General features: G+C 39.7%; 1 protein-coding gene across 4 annotated transcripts in view; it reads left to right on the top strand.

Annotated features, from left to right (window-relative positions):
- LOC109958480 (multiple PDZ domain protein) overlaps positions 1 to 15317 on the top strand; it is a 41597-nt gene that overhangs the window by 18549 nt on the left and 7731 nt on the right. For 2 of the 4 annotated variants that reach the window (XM_020597158.1, XM_020597156.1), the window contains exons 21-40: positions 1577 to 1897; positions 3501 to 3701; positions 4292 to 4469; positions 5326 to 5436; positions 5727 to 5792; positions 6204 to 6275; positions 6766 to 6865; positions 7899 to 8107; positions 8528 to 8619; positions 8699 to 8849; positions 9091 to 9183; positions 10194 to 10268; positions 10357 to 10701; positions 11149 to 11232; positions 11783 to 11976; positions 12748 to 12895; positions 13012 to 13083; positions 13313 to 13409; positions 13589 to 13632; positions 13912 to 14034. In XM_020597158.1, coding sequence (XP_020452814.1) covers positions 1577 to 1897; positions 3501 to 3701; positions 4292 to 4469; positions 5326 to 5436; positions 5727 to 5792; positions 6204 to 6275; positions 6766 to 6865; positions 7899 to 8107; positions 8528 to 8619; positions 8699 to 8849; positions 9091 to 9183; positions 10194 to 10268; positions 10357 to 10701; positions 11149 to 11232; positions 11783 to 11976; positions 12748 to 12895; positions 13012 to 13083; positions 13313 to 13409; positions 13589 to 13632; positions 13912 to 14034 — 2776 coding nt within the window. The remainder of the gene's footprint in view (positions 1 to 1576; positions 1898 to 3500; positions 3702 to 4291; positions 4470 to 5325; positions 5437 to 5726; positions 5793 to 6203; positions 6276 to 6765; positions 6866 to 7898; positions 8108 to 8527; positions 8620 to 8698; positions 8850 to 9090; positions 9184 to 10193; positions 10269 to 10356; positions 10702 to 11148; positions 11233 to 11782; positions 11977 to 12747; positions 12896 to 13011; positions 13084 to 13312; positions 13410 to 13588; positions 13633 to 13911; positions 14035 to 15317) is intronic. The other 2 variants (XM_020597157.1, XM_020597159.1) reach the window with 2 other exon arrangements.

The raw sequence follows: 15317 nt of genomic DNA, 5'->3' as shown, positions 1-15317 counted from the left end.
AATTGAATGACATCTTTTATGCCATAGATCAGGGCAAACGCAAAAGACATTTTTTATTATAAATGCTGTGTTTCATAAGCTCGTAGAGCTGTCTTGAATCAGAAATGTATCTTTTAGCGACATTAAAATATAGATTTAGTCACCTTGTTTTCTTCTCTTTTCATCTTGTCCCAGCAGCAGTACAGCCAATGTCAGGGAAGTGGCGTAAACCTATAATTTTAGAATACTTAATCATCTGATATGTAAGATACCAGCCTCTGTAAATGTTAGTGTTTGTTTATTGATTGTTTTTCAGGTATGCGCTAATAAAAAAGGTACTGTCACTTCAGTTGTCCAGCTTTACCTTCCCTTGTTTATTTGTGGTTAAAGACTGATCAAGATTGGCACCACGGCCAAAGTCAAAATCAGTCACCGAGCTATTTGATGAGAAACAGACAAACAGATAGTGCTTAAAGCAACAGTTTGACATTTTGGAAAATATTTGCTTTGTTGCCATGAGTTAGATGATACCACTCTCAAGGAGACAATGCTGTAAGCAGTCACCATGTGTGGCAGAGAAACAGTCCATCACATGCAGCCACAACATGTCATTTTTAAACTTTGTGTTCAGCTTTAGAGGTGCTTGAAGGCAGATTTTTGTATCTTCTGCAGAGCAGGCTAGCTGGGTCCAGAGACTGAAGGGCACCTCCTAAGAGCAACCTTGGTTATTGTGTGGAAAGTTGGTAAGGGAGGGTGTTGATGAGAGACTGCTGAACTCAATGAGCTATGGAGGTGCTGCACTCACTCCAGAAATATAATCCTGCATGTGCCACTGTTAAGATCCATTCTTGTCTGTAGGGAACAGTGGAAATCATCAGCAAATTACTACTTTTAATGACTTGTACAGCCTTGCAAACTAATTCTGAGTTCTATTGTAGGTAGCTCAGCTAACTGAACTAGTTAGCTGGGTAGCTAATGCATTAAAGTGACAGTATTTGAGAGAGACTGTCAAAAAACATGTTTTGAATTATGTCACTAACTTAAAATGTCACAAGTGTAATTAATGCTATTCATGTAACTAACTTACTTTAGAAGATAGCAGCCAATTCAGTGTGTAACTCTCTGGCACTGTTCCTAATGTTTGGAACTATTCAACTTTCTTATGAGCCACCATTACTGTCAAAAAAGGTCCTTATAGAATCAGTGGAAATGTCCCTCTCCTTCTAAATCCACTCTGGCTGTGTGCACATGTTTTGAGTCTTATGCTAAGCTAAACCAACCAACTGCTGATTATAGCTTCATATTTACCATACAGATATGAGTTGCATCAGTCTTTTCATCTAACTTTTTATATGGAAGTGAATAAATTATTTCTGAAAACTGTAGACTGTTTCTTCAAACCACAGGATTCCATTGTTTTCACCCTAACTGGCAAAGATAATGTCAAATATATGTCATTTCTCTTAGTCGGTGTCATTCTTGGTGTGTGGCTGTGAAAAATGATTTATGGGAAAACTTAAGTAATATTAATATTCTAAATTGATTTCACCCCCCACCCCCCACCACCGCTTTTCCCCCCACATTCCACTACCCTCAGTATAACCTATGTCCCAGCCCATCAGGTGGATGAGCACCGTACTCGACTGTCCTTACCCCCTCTGGCATCCATCACAGCAGACAGTGCCTCTTCCTCCCCCACCCCGCCAACACCTTCTCCTGAACCAGCATCGGCCAGATCTCCTGTTCCGGGAAGAGCCCCAGCTCCGACTCCAGCTTCGTCCACCCTCAAACCCTATGCCTCAGTCAAATTTAAAGCCACAGCTACAGATCCAGCCACAGTCAAAGCCTCTGCTTCATTCAAAGCTCCACTCAAAGACACAGCCATAGTCCCCACCATCACCCCAGCCCCAGACTCAAGGTAATGTAAGCTCCACAGCTCTCAGCCTATTATTTATTGTCACCTAATCTCTGCTCACACCCCAGAGTGCATGATAAATCTGCCTCATGGTTTTTTAGACTTCATGGCTCCAGCTTTATTACATGTTGATGTGTTTTCTGCAAAGAATTTAGACTGTGTAATAGCTATACATTCTGAGTTCTTTCAAGCATTAACCTTAGGCTTTTGATTTTTATAACAGCCAGGATTTTATTACTGTAACACACCACAAATTTCTGTTACGCAGCAGCTTAGGTCATAATGAACGGAGTTATCTGTCACTTTAATTAACCATATCTATGAAGAAATGTATTTCAGTATGCAACTAACTCAGTGTGACTGTCTTCCAGTCCATATTTTCTATTCTCCAAGGCAAAAGCTTCTTTGAATGTTGAATCTCTGAGTTATATTTAGCTGTTCGCTTATGGATCTCAGTGCTGACTGTCAGCGAAAATGAATTGTTTCGCTCCTGTTCTTCCCTGCTTTCACTCCATCTTCGTGCTTCTGCCTTTCTCCTCCCTCCCTGACTCCTATTTCTCTCTGCAGCCTTTTCTTCAATCCTATCTTTCAATCCAGTGTCTTTGTCCCCTTCTCTAGCAGCCTTCTCTGTTTGTGTATACATCTGTCGCTCATCTCTCTTTCTCTTAGCCATCATGCCCTGGTATTTTTGTCTTTACCTCATTTTCGCTGTCCTCCCTGCCAATCTCTCTCCCCCAGCCACCTTCTTTCAGCCTAGTGGAGCCATTTGTTCTGCCCTCTTCTGTAACTTAACTGGCTATAGGCTTCTGCTGTGCAGATAGCACAACTATCACTCACCTCCATGGGCTTATTATAGCCTTCCACCGTTAAACATATTCATGAAAAATTCTCTCCTTCTCTACCACTTTCTTCGACACACACACACACACACACACACACACACACACACAAAGACTCTGCTTTACTGTGACCTCCTTGGCAGAAAATATGAATTTTCAGGGCAGTATTCACTTAAAGCAGTGTATCTTCTCAAGCCAAGTCACAAGTTGCTATTGGCCATGTGTCACAGTGTGTCAACACATAACTAACTATGCCAAGATGCCTTCTTATCCACAACAACTTTGCAAAGCTCAGTGCTGTTTAACCCTTAAATTGTGGACTTCAATAACTAATCATTATTTTCACTTTGTTTAGTTTATATACAGCATTAGTCTAGAAAATGTTAGAAATTTCTGAAGAAAATGTGGCAAGAGTTTTCTAGATGGTTTCAGATGTTTTGTTTTGACCCACCAACTGTCAAAAACACAAAGAATTTTAATTCACAGTGACTTTACACAGACATCTGAGAAGGTAGAGCAAGAGAAATGTTTGCTATATATGTGTGATAACTAGGAAACAGTTAAAAATTGTTGCCAATTATTTTTCTATCACTAACTGTTAATTAACTGGCGGTATCAGTGCTATAGGGAATATTATTTAAGTGGTAATTATTAACTTAAGTTTTAAATCAAACTTCATGTAAAATGTATCTCCAGTCATTAGATTTCAATTCAACATCACCAATTAATTCCATATTATTTCTGCTTGAATATTTTTTAACTATTAGTTGGCAGATTCCAAAATCTCTACCTCACAAGAATAAAGAAGAAGGAAAAGAAGATGGCAACACAGTGGAGGACAAAAAGGACAAGCTTAGTGCGGCTCTGAAAGCACCAAAGCTGGACACGGAGATAAAGGTGGATGATAAGGACGAGGGAGGTGGGGAGCAGCATTCTCATACCACTGTGTCTTGGGATCCACCTAGAAGGTTAGTGACTCAGAGATGTCAGTAATAATGTCTTTTTTCTCATTAGATTTTATTCAGATTTTCATCCATTCATCCATCCATACATGTATACATGCACACATACTTACAGCACTCTGCCCCTGATTCTAGCCCTTTACCCTCTCTGTGGCAAAATAGGCTTAACACACTCCTGGTGTGCTCAGGTTATGTTCACAGCACCGTGTAGACTCAACACTATGTTCCCAACCTGTATTTATCACATTTACTGTATCCCCCTTGGGTAAATCACATAAGCCGCACTTTATACAAAGTCAAGCTTTTGTGTGCGTCTCCCTGGCAGGTATAATATTCTATTGTTTTGACTTAATCTCTGAAACTCTATCCATATCCCTAAGCAGTAGATAGAGGAAGACGGAAAGGGAAAAAAAAACAGCACATTCACTGGATTAATTCTTCTTTTTGTGCGTTTTTGCAGTTATGTTTCCAGCTAAGTAGATTCCAATCAGGCATACAGAACAAATGAATTCATCATCACTCTATCTGTACAGTAATAAGGATTTTCAGCTCTACAACATGTGTGGATATTCCTTGTATCCTGCTTCGTGTTTCAGTGTGCGGCTGACTCGAGCACCAGGCCAGTCCCTGGGTATCAGTATAATGGGAGGCAGAGGCATGGGCCGGAGACTGAGCAGTGGAGAGATGATGAGGGGAGTCTTCATCAAGCACATCAGCCCCGACAGCCCAGCAGCACATAATGGCACCCTCCGGACTGGAGACAGGATACTAGAGGTGTGTGTGTGTGTGTGTGTGTGTGTGTGTGTTTCAGAGACAGAGAAAGAGACACACTTATAGGAAACTGCAGAAAACAAGAGTGTGTGCAGGTGTGTTCTTGCATGGCTATATTGTACGTGTACAGAGAGACTAAAATAGGCTAAAAAAAGATTGTTGTGTATATTTCCAGCCGGCGTACAAATACTGTACAATATATAAAGTATGTATGTTGTACTGTAGCTGCATGTGCGGTAATTTGGCATTGTTTGTGGTCTCTGTTCTGGTGTGTTATTTACGCCAAGCCATGGTCTACTGTAGGCCCAAGGTTTATTTTCATTATACAGTACAAGATTGCACAATAAAATCTGGCTGTAGGCCAATGTACTACACACACAGAAATTTTATAAATATAACAAAATAATAGAATACAAAATAAGAAAGTGAAAGTGCTGAAAGTGAGTGAAAGATTAGGAACAAGGTAGAATTAAAAAAATATACATTGTCATTTACAAAAGTATACAATTATCTGTAATGTATCTACTGTATATACAGTACGTGCATTATTTAAACATTTTTATTACACACTATTGTAACATTAGACATTAGTCTTTTGAGGTTTTTCCATATGTAAAGTAGCTGTCTCTGGTTGTATTAGGTCACTGGAGACTATGTTGAGTAGAACTGCTTTTAGGCAATATAGATTTATTGGATTATCAAACTGTAATTTCACTATATTAGCCTAAAACATTCTATTTGATTCTATCCATATACAGTCAAACTCATTTTCATTTTCAAAACGTGGAAGGTTTTTGTCCACAGTCCATAAGAAGAGAGGGTGGGAAATGTGTTTTTTGTGTGTGTTGACTTGGTCAAGGTGTGTGGTGTGGACCTAAGAGATGCCAGCCACGAGGAGGCGGTGGAGGCCATCCGCAGGGCTGGAGACTCTGTGGTCTTCCTGGTCCAGTCAGGACACCACAGATCTCAGGTACTGCATCTTAGAAAACACAATTTCAATACTCAGAAAGTGAAAGTGAAGTGTATATTCTACTGGAAAAGTCCATCAGAAGTTTCAGCACTGCTGTGTGTGGGAGTTTGTAGCATTACAACATGATGTCCTCTGGACACAAAGCAACTGAACAACAGACAATGTACCCGATATCATATAACAAATCATATAACATCAGCATTGGGTCTACCGTTTAAAGCGTCTGTGTTTCACAGTTATATGCAGTAGATATTCATCTGCCTACTCTGCATCTTATGTTTCGCCCACAGTCTCCTATGCTCACCAACCATGAGCGGCTAACTCCAACACCACAGTCCAACTCACTCAGCAACAAGGTAACACTGCTCTATCACTACGCCTTTTGTTTTTTTTTTAGATAAATGTGGTGTAAAATTTATTCTAGCCTTGAGATAATGATTTTTCACTGCTTCTCTAGTATAGAAAGTGATATGCACAGAAATATAACCTGTACACTGCCATACAGAGTCAAAGAGCAGTAGCAGTTTTTTTTTTAGATTTGGAACAGACGACAAGCTGTGTCCTTCCTGTTCCCACACAGTTACTGATGTTTGGCTGTAGTGTATAGAGCGTGTTATGTATATGCTACAGTATAGAGTGATGAGTCATGACGCCTACATGGGATTCCAAAAAGAATGAAGATCTGCTAAAGGGTTTGTAAGAGGCAGAGTTCCGTTTTGGTGACGATGTGTGCATGACTATATTTGTGTTTCCCCTCATGATTGTAGGAAGCAGATATTCTCAGTGGTCTGTTCCTTAGTCTCTCTCCCACAAATCCCTTCACTCCCACCCCCTTTAAGGTTGGTAATTTGTGTGTGTTGCTGTATGTGTGTGTGTGTGTTATCAAGGGTATGCGGGATCTTAAAAGCAGTTTTCCATTAACATTTACACTAAGCCAGCTTCCAAAAACTTAATTAACGTGCATATTTGTAGATAGAACCGGTATAGTTCAAAGTCCCTTGCAGCTACTTTGTTTATTTAAACCCTTTGTTTTTTTGTTTTTCTTTGATGGAGATTCATAACTCTTTAAAAGACCTAGGACACTCTTTTGAAGTTATTTTTCTATACACATATAAGTTGGCTACAAAATAATGCACAATTCTGGTCATCTTTCATGTTATTTTTAGCTGGCATTAAATCTGTGTTCATTAATTCATCCTGTTCATCAGTTTTTTCCCACTGCTACATCAAGCACACTGAACAAGCCTCAGGGATAGTCCAACTTATGCCTGAAGGATCCCTGAGGCATCTCCAACTCTGCCTGTTCAATAATGCAAAACTTCTCCCAAGGTACCTTCGCCAACATCCGATAGAAAGGATCGGAGAAGCCCCGTAAGTGTCATGGCGCCAGTCACAGCCGCAGCCGAAGACAAGGATGATATAGGCAGGAGTAAGTCTGCATCATGAAATGAAATGAAAAAATAAATCAAAATAACGAAAATAAAATAAAGACATCACACCGACATACAGTATACTGTACCCCTCATGTGATGCCCTCTGACCCAGAAATACTTTGCACTATATACATTCACTACAAAAAAAAAAAGTCACCAAGAACCGCTATTTATTTTCATGTAATTTCCATGTGTGCCCAGTTGATCGGGCCCACACTTTACTGTAATATGTCTACACTCTGGGCCATGAATACAGCCGGAAATGCTGTATGTATATGTATGAGAGATGCATACACATATGTATGTATATGTGTATGTTGACAGTTTGTTCTGGGAAAACTACTGTGCTTTCATTTGTATGAATGGGTTTTATGGTAGTTTTCAGATGAGAATTGAGAGTTTGTTGTATCCATGTATGCTAGGTGGTGGCTTTCTTCTTCACTACCTTTGTTTGCACATTGCTACAGTTCAATGTACAATCTCTTCCCTCCAATAGGCAAAAGTGAAGACAAAATATGGTCAACATAAAGGCTGCCATTTTGGCATTTTGGAACCAGGTCCTGCACAGTAGCATAGTAACTGAGTGATGTATTAGACCACTAATCAAAGCTGTTAAATCATACCAATTATTTAGTAATTAATAATAAGTATGTAATAATGTAAGTAATTACACATGGATATAGACTTGCATTGTACATACATAGATTAACTGCACATTTTCACACAAATATACATCATATACTGTACTGTATATAGTGATACAGTACCTGTGTTCACCTGTACAGATACACACACCTCTTGTCACAAGCATGCACACACGAGCCATATACATTCATACTGTATCTGTTCATTATCCAGAAGCATCCTTCACCTTTCCCTCAACATGACTAACACCATCCCTTCCAGACAAATTGCAGCTACACACACACAAGCTCCTCTAGGCTGTAACACACTTTTGTTTTTGTTTTTTTGGCTTACCCATCATGTCTTCTTCCTAACAGCCTCCTGTTTGTTAACGCTCTTTAATAGAAAAGATGCTTCAGCGCTATGGCAGCCTGCCTGGAAAGCTCCATATGATTGAACTGGAGAAGGACCCCGCGGCTCACGGCCTGGGAATCAGCCTCACAGGCAACAAAAATGGCTCTAGGGCCCGCATGAGTGTCTTTGTGGAAGATATCGACCCTCAAGGACCTGCTGGTTTAGATGGGAGAATACAGGTTGGAGACGAGCTACTAGAGGTAAGGAGGAGAGTGAGTGGGAAAAGTAAGGGACAGTCAGTTAGGAGAGTTGAGATTGGCATATGAGAGGGTTTTTAGGGGCCAACAAGGGTTGGAGTCCTAGAGGGAGACAAAATATTACAGAAAATTGAGAGCAGCAAAAGGAGAACAGTGGGTTATGTATTGTATATACAGTAGGAGGCATGGATGGGAAGACTGTGCGGAGTTACCCAGACAGTAGATTTATCAGACAAATTTGAAGGATGGTTGATGCTGGTTGTATCCTTGCAATGAACAACCATGTAATAGAGATGAGGAGGAGAATCAAGGGAGAGGAGATACTGACGGGTGAGACGGGGAGGAGATAGCTGAAAGGCAGATTAATGTGGATGAAAAAGATGGATAAATGGGATGAAGAAGACAATTTTAATTTTTTTCTAGATCAACGGACAGATCTTGTACGGCCGCAGTCAACAAAATGCCTCGAAAATCATTAATAATACTCCATCTAAAGTAAAGATCATCCTCATCAGGTAACATTCAGAGTGGTCTTGTGTGTTGCTAAGCAGGATATACTGTTGGTGTTGATGACCAGCTTAGGGATAATAGCAGGCTTTGGTGTTGTTTTACTAGGAATAATACAGCTCTGGGTCAAACGGCCCAGGCATCCCAAACACAGTGCAGTGACACAGTCGACTTCCAGATAGACTCTGCAGAGCATGAAGGATTATCCCCAGACATCCAGCACATCATCCTACCTCAGGTACAATACCTTCAGTAAATCCATTGTCAGACCTCCAGGCAGCTGCATAATTAAAGCAAAAGGCTGAGTTGTAGCAGAATCATATTGATACAGGAGGAAATATAATGTCCCTCCCATCCTCATTGTGAACATGCTAGCAAACACAAATCTTTTATACATGACTGCCGTTAGTCTCATTGATTCTTGCTGGACTCTAAAGTTACAGTTTGTTGTCTGCTATCTTTGTCACATCGCCCTCCAGGATCATGTAGGTCTTGGCCTTTGCATGGCAGAGGAGGAGTCCAAGAAAGGACTGGTGGTCCGGTCCCTGATCCAGCACGGCACTGCCAGTAAGGTGCGATATCATCAATAGCATTGTTGCAATTAAAACAACCAAAATGTGTTTCTTTTATAGGGATTTCATTCCATGCCTATGTGCTAAAAGCCATTTCAGTACTATTTATTACTCTCTTATATAAATGTGCATGGAATCATCAGTACTTGTTCAGCTCCATGCATTTTTATCACTGATAGAAGAAGGGTCCTTTAAAACTGTCAATACCGCACCATAAAAATACTTCATTACCAGTAGAAGTCCTTATTAATGTACTTTACTACACATGCAAATGAATTGGTGATAAAATGCACTTACAGAAGTATTCAACAGGCAGCAGCATAAACATCATCATGAGTTACATGATATTATTGGGTCATTATTACTGATGCATTAAGATGTAGACAGTTATAGATCATTGATGGATATTTGACTCAGAAATGTTGATGACTAGAAGTTTAAAGTAGCATAAAAAAGACAACTTTTGTGCTGTAGTTGAGCAAATGTTATTTAATCACATTCCACCGCTGCACTTTATCCTTCAGTTAGCTCAAAATAAAGCAGAAGACTTTATGTGGTACTGTACCATCATCTGCGTTAACGTAGGGGTAGGGTAGGGTAGGGTAAGACTTTATTGATCCCACACTGGGGAAATAGGCTTTATCTTAATAATTTTTTTGGAATTATTTCTGCAGTTTGCACATTTTATTATTTGTCTGTAACTTTGACAATCAATCATCTACCAGAGTAAAGAAGCATGAGTGAGTATCACATTACTGGGCAATATACGGTACTTACACTGTGATGTTACAGCTCTAATGTCTTGGCATTTGCGGTAATATTTAAACCCGGCTAACCATGAGATGATGGTTTCCATGTTTCAAAGTGATGTCATAACATACTAATAAGGTTTCATGTATTTGTCCAGAGGCTGTGTTTGATCTCTCTCCCTCCCCGTACTTCGCTTACATACACTGACATGAATTTTGCTTAACTTTCAGTTTTTTATTCATGTTTTTATCTGTGTGCAGGATGGTAGAATAAAGGTTGGAGACAGGATCATAGCAGTGGGTGATGAACCTGTGGCTGGACTGCCAGTAGATATGGTACAACCACACAAACACACGCACAACGTGCACATTAAGGTCATGGTGATTTAGCGATTTATGTCTCACCTCTCTTCTCTGTATTCAGGTGTCCAGTTTGATTCTCAAACACCAAGTCGCCGTCAAACTCACCATCAGCCGTCCCAAGAGTCTCTCCTCCTCCTCCACACTACCTCTGCCTTCTTCTCATTCCCATCCCTGTTCTCTGTCCCCTGCTTCCTCCCTAACCCTCCCTGTCTCCTCTTCCTCCTCTTCATCCCTTAATACTGCACAGGCCTCTCCCACAACGTGGTCTGATTGGTTAGGATCTGCTCACACAGGTTCTGACCCCTTGAGCTGTCCAGTTGTGCCTGGCAGGGAAACCACCATAGAGATCTGTAAAGGAAATGTTGGCCTGGGTCTCAGTATTGTAGGAGGATGTGACACCCTGCTGGTATGTATGGTATGGTACCAGCCGACACTTGACATCAGCATTTACATGTAAAACGTAAGGAACTTTTAGTTAGTTAGTTAGTTAGTATATGATGGGTCTAGACAAACCTTCCTAGCAAAATCAGGCACATTTAAAGTCAGACTCATGATTTAATCATTCATTTGTTTCTCATTTATACTTTAATATTTATTCCTACCTTTTATTTGGTAGTAGAAGGCATCAAATTAGGTGTGCATGGGTTTTTTCCACACTCAAATGCTTCTTCTGCATAAACACTATGAGTAAAAGTGGGGAAGCTGCATTGTAGAAATATTTTGTACACCTTGATGTTTAAATGCATGGTGGTGTCTGCAGTATTAAGTATAACAACAGATTACAGCTTAGGTTTAGCAGGATTTTACTGAAGGTGTCTATGATAATGAGAGTGTTTTCTGAATTTTACACCAGGGGGCAGTAATAATCCATGAAGTAAATCATGGCGGAGCAGCACAGAGAGACGGAAGGCTGCAGGCTGGAGACCAGATATTAGAGGTATTATGGGTACACTCAAACATACCATTATACAACCTGTTATAGTTATATCATTAAGATTAATGCTAACTAGCAAAGCTTTAACTTGTTTTCATTTATTTTTACAGCCCAGCAACTTCCTTTTTTTAACATTAAATTTAATAGTTTTTATTTTGGTAAAATGTTAAATGTGTCTTTAATTTATTATGCTTTTCTAAAAGTTGTTTAATTACTCATTGCTTTATTTATAAGGACAACACACATTAATCAACATTTTTGTAAATATGCCAGTAGTCATTTTAGACAAAATTACATCCATCATCAAAGGCAACAAAATCAGTATTCACAAGCCAGTGCACAAATCATGCAGATCAACAAGGCTCAGCAAAAATGCTAATGTTTCAAAGCAGTAACAAATGAGTAGGCTGATGCTATGGGGAATATAGCCATTAACCATGATAGAGCCCTCCCTGCCATTAGTTGTAAACACTGTCTACTATTTCAGATTTCCAAATATAAGTTACCCTCCCATTCACATCACTGCACCCTGTGTTTCTCTCACTTCCCCCAGGTAAACGGTATAAACCTGCGGCAGGCCACCCATGATGAGGCCATTGGTGTGCTGAGGCTCACCACCCAGCGTGTTCACCTGTGTGTCTTCAGGCAGCAAGAAGCCTACAGGGAAGAGGACCTGTGGGACGTTTTCAGCCTCGAGCTCAGACCTCATCCCGGGGAGGGACTGGGGTTCGCAACTGTAGGCAAGAGGTATATTCGTAGTGTTGTTTAACAAATGAGGAACAGTCAAGTTGGTATATTCACAGCAGAAATGCACATCTGGCAAAGTTTAACTGTCAGCTAGGCTCCTAGACAAGCCTCGATACTTATGCATGCAGGATGTAGGCTTACTGTACTTCCTAAAGCCAACTTGGCCAGGTCAGTTCTGTTGTAAGATATTAGTTTGGAAAGCAGTTACAAAAAATTAGTCCAGCAACTGTACCAAAATGGAGGAGGTTGATGATGATGGCAGCAAGCAGCATTCTACTTTGAATTTAACATATGCGCAAACACGCCCACACTTTGTGTTGTTCCTTTAAGGAAGTGATTCAACAATATGTGCATTTCTTCCCTCAAATATAATCAGAATTCACTTCTGTTGGTTAATCTTTTTAAAAACATTTTTTAAAGTACATTTCTAAGTACATTTAAATATATCAAAAACACTTTTAAGCTCAGTCTGTCAACCCACATTTGATAAGGGTTTTACCAGGTTAAATGTCAGAGGGAGCAAGGATTGATATTATAGTAAAACAGAAAGGCAATGAAATCAGACACTGTTATAGCATTCAGTAATCACCATAAAGGTTATTGAGCCAGGCCTTTGGGGTCACGCTGCTGGGAGGACACTCTTAAGAGTTTCAGTGCAGTTTTTATGCAGTCAAGTGTGACATTATGCAAAACAGCAGGCTATCAGGTGCTGTAACTGATTCTATAAGCATGGAAGAGACACAGTTTTTGACCTCTGTTTTCCTCCAACAGCAATGACACGGGTATCTTTGTGTCAGATATCATCACTGGAGGCGTAGCAGATTCAGATGGCAGATTGTTGCTAGGTGACCAGATCCTGTCGATCAACGGAGAGGATGTCCGTGCAGCATCACAGGAACATGCTCAGAAGCTTTTACAGGTCTGACATATTTTCACTTACACATACACAAAAATTCCATAGACAAATCAGCAATAGGTTTTTGCATTTTTCTATGGTGTCATCATCTCATGTGCGATGTATCGCTTTGCTCTCAGAGTTGCAGCGGAGCAGTCCATTTGGATGTGGCTCGTTTTAAACCTGGGGTGCAGCACTCACAGCGTAACCAGGTAAACTGTTTCCCCTGGCAGTCTTTGTCTAATCAATGACATAAAAGTATAAAACATAACATAAATAAATATTCAAATGTATGATGTTATAATAAGTTGTACCCTGAATACACTGTATTCAAGCTTTTTTAAATCAGCTCACTCTGTCGTTACTATTACTACCCTTATGCACTAGTTTAACAATAATACTCTGTGAACCTAGGAGTACTTTAAGTTGTGTTTTATCCAGAGCGAAGACGCTGACTGTTCCACCCTGACCCCCTCAAGTGGTTGTGATGCTTCACTTGGCCACCAGAGGGAGACAGATACCAAAACAGGAAGCTACAGTGAGTAGCACTTGGCAGTATGTACAGAAGTATTGTTTGAAAGTATATAATATAATTCCTGTTTATTATTAAGATTAAAATGATTATGTCTTGCCTCTCAGGTGTTCAACATTTTACAATAAGTGGAAATTATGCTGTTAACGACTTAAAATTGACCATATATCTTTATCCTCACACAGCATTTCAAGACTACACTGACATCAGAGGAGTAACTGTACAAAAGGTGAGACCTAAAATTTTGAAATAATAATCAGTAAATGTTTTTATTAGTGCCCCATACTGTCTTGGAGAAACTGAATTTTAAAATTGATGTATAGTTTCAGAAAGTTAGAATTTAGCTGTGAGCACTAAGTGTTTTTTTCCTTTCACTTCAAATGACAAACTTCCTTACCTGACTGGATCCCTGCCTTACATAACACAAGCTGTTAATGTGCTTAGTCTGCCATGTGATTCAGTGATATTGTCTTAACGGGTCTATAACGAGTGTTTGCTGTCACCACAGGGTCCATGTGACTCCCTGGGCATCAGTCTAGCAGGAGGAGTGGGCAGTCCCCATGGCAACATACCTCTTTTTATTGCTACCATGGATACCAATGGACTGGCTGCCAAAACACAGCAATTACAGGTGGGGAGTGCCCATGTATATGTGCCTCAGTGCCTGTGTGTATGTATTATGTGGGGACATCATTACTTTGAGGGAACTCCTTTGCTTTCTGGGGACAAATATTTGGCCCCCATAAATGTAACAGTTTATTTTGGGGTTAAGTTTCAGCTTTAGGGTTAAATGCACTGCTAATCTTCACACCTGAATTTGATTTCATTTTAGTCTAAGTCCTTTGATGAAAAAGCATATTACTTTTAGTCAGATGTTAGTCTTTTGATTTTTGTTATTTTAATCAATAAAAACTAAACACATTTTAGTCTAGTTTTCATCATTTTCAAGCTGAATTTTTAATATTTACCGTGGGCTGTATCTTCTTCATCCTGGTTGTGTACAATTACCATGGTTACACGTGTTGTTCCCATCTATTGTGAGGTTTGTGGAAAACTGTGTTTTATTCACAGTGCCCTCTGCTCTGCAGAAGTTGGACTTACTTACATTTGTACTGTAAAATCCTCTTCACCGGGTTCAGCTTGAAAGGTGACGCTAAATCGTCAGATAACATTAAAACAGGGAGGTTTCAGCAGCAAACATTTAGAGATGATTTATGGTTGACTGCCCGTATTAACCCCGTAACTGTCTGATAGCAACACAAAGATATCCGACTGAAAGGAACATTAATGTTACATCTACCTCAACAGTGTTTCATGTTAAATTATCCTACCAATCATCATGGCATGCAGCTGCATTTTCCTAGTGTGTCACATCGGTTTTTGCACGTAACTCTCTGGATTGTAGATGAATATGATTCTTCAACCTGCTTCTTCCAGGAAGTGTTAATGCCAGAGACAGAATGTCACTGAATGTAAGACAGTAGTGAAACACATCAAGTGGCCAATTCAACTCCTGAACCAGAGCTATTTTGACTGGTGGAGGAAACTGATTCAATCACTGAACCTACAGTTTGTGATTTTACAGGTGATTTGATTTGATTTGATTTATTCTTTCAATGTAAAGACAGTTGATATGTCAACACACATAATTTTACACATATCCAACAAATGCTAATCCAATATCAATTTGCTTATACCTAGTACATGCTTGAATGGAGGAGGAAGAAGTCAGACTTATCCAGTCCTACCCCATGACATCATCTTACCATCATTGGTTTACAAGCAGTATCTCTACATAAATAATTCTCTTCTACACCACACAAGTAATATACTAAAGAATTATAACAGAAATGTTAACATTCTTACATAATTACATTCTTAAATAATTATCTTCTACACCACACAAGTAATATA

This window comes from Monopterus albus, unplaced genomic scaffold, assembly GCF_001952655.1.
Source record: "Monopterus albus unplaced genomic scaffold, M_albus_1.0 scaffold32.1, whole genome shotgun sequence".
NCBI classification, from domain to species: domain Eukaryota; kingdom Metazoa; phylum Chordata; class Actinopteri; order Synbranchiformes; family Synbranchidae; genus Monopterus; species Monopterus albus.
Note: the sequence above shows the minus strand (reverse complement) of the source record. Positions and strands in the feature narration are given on the sequence as shown.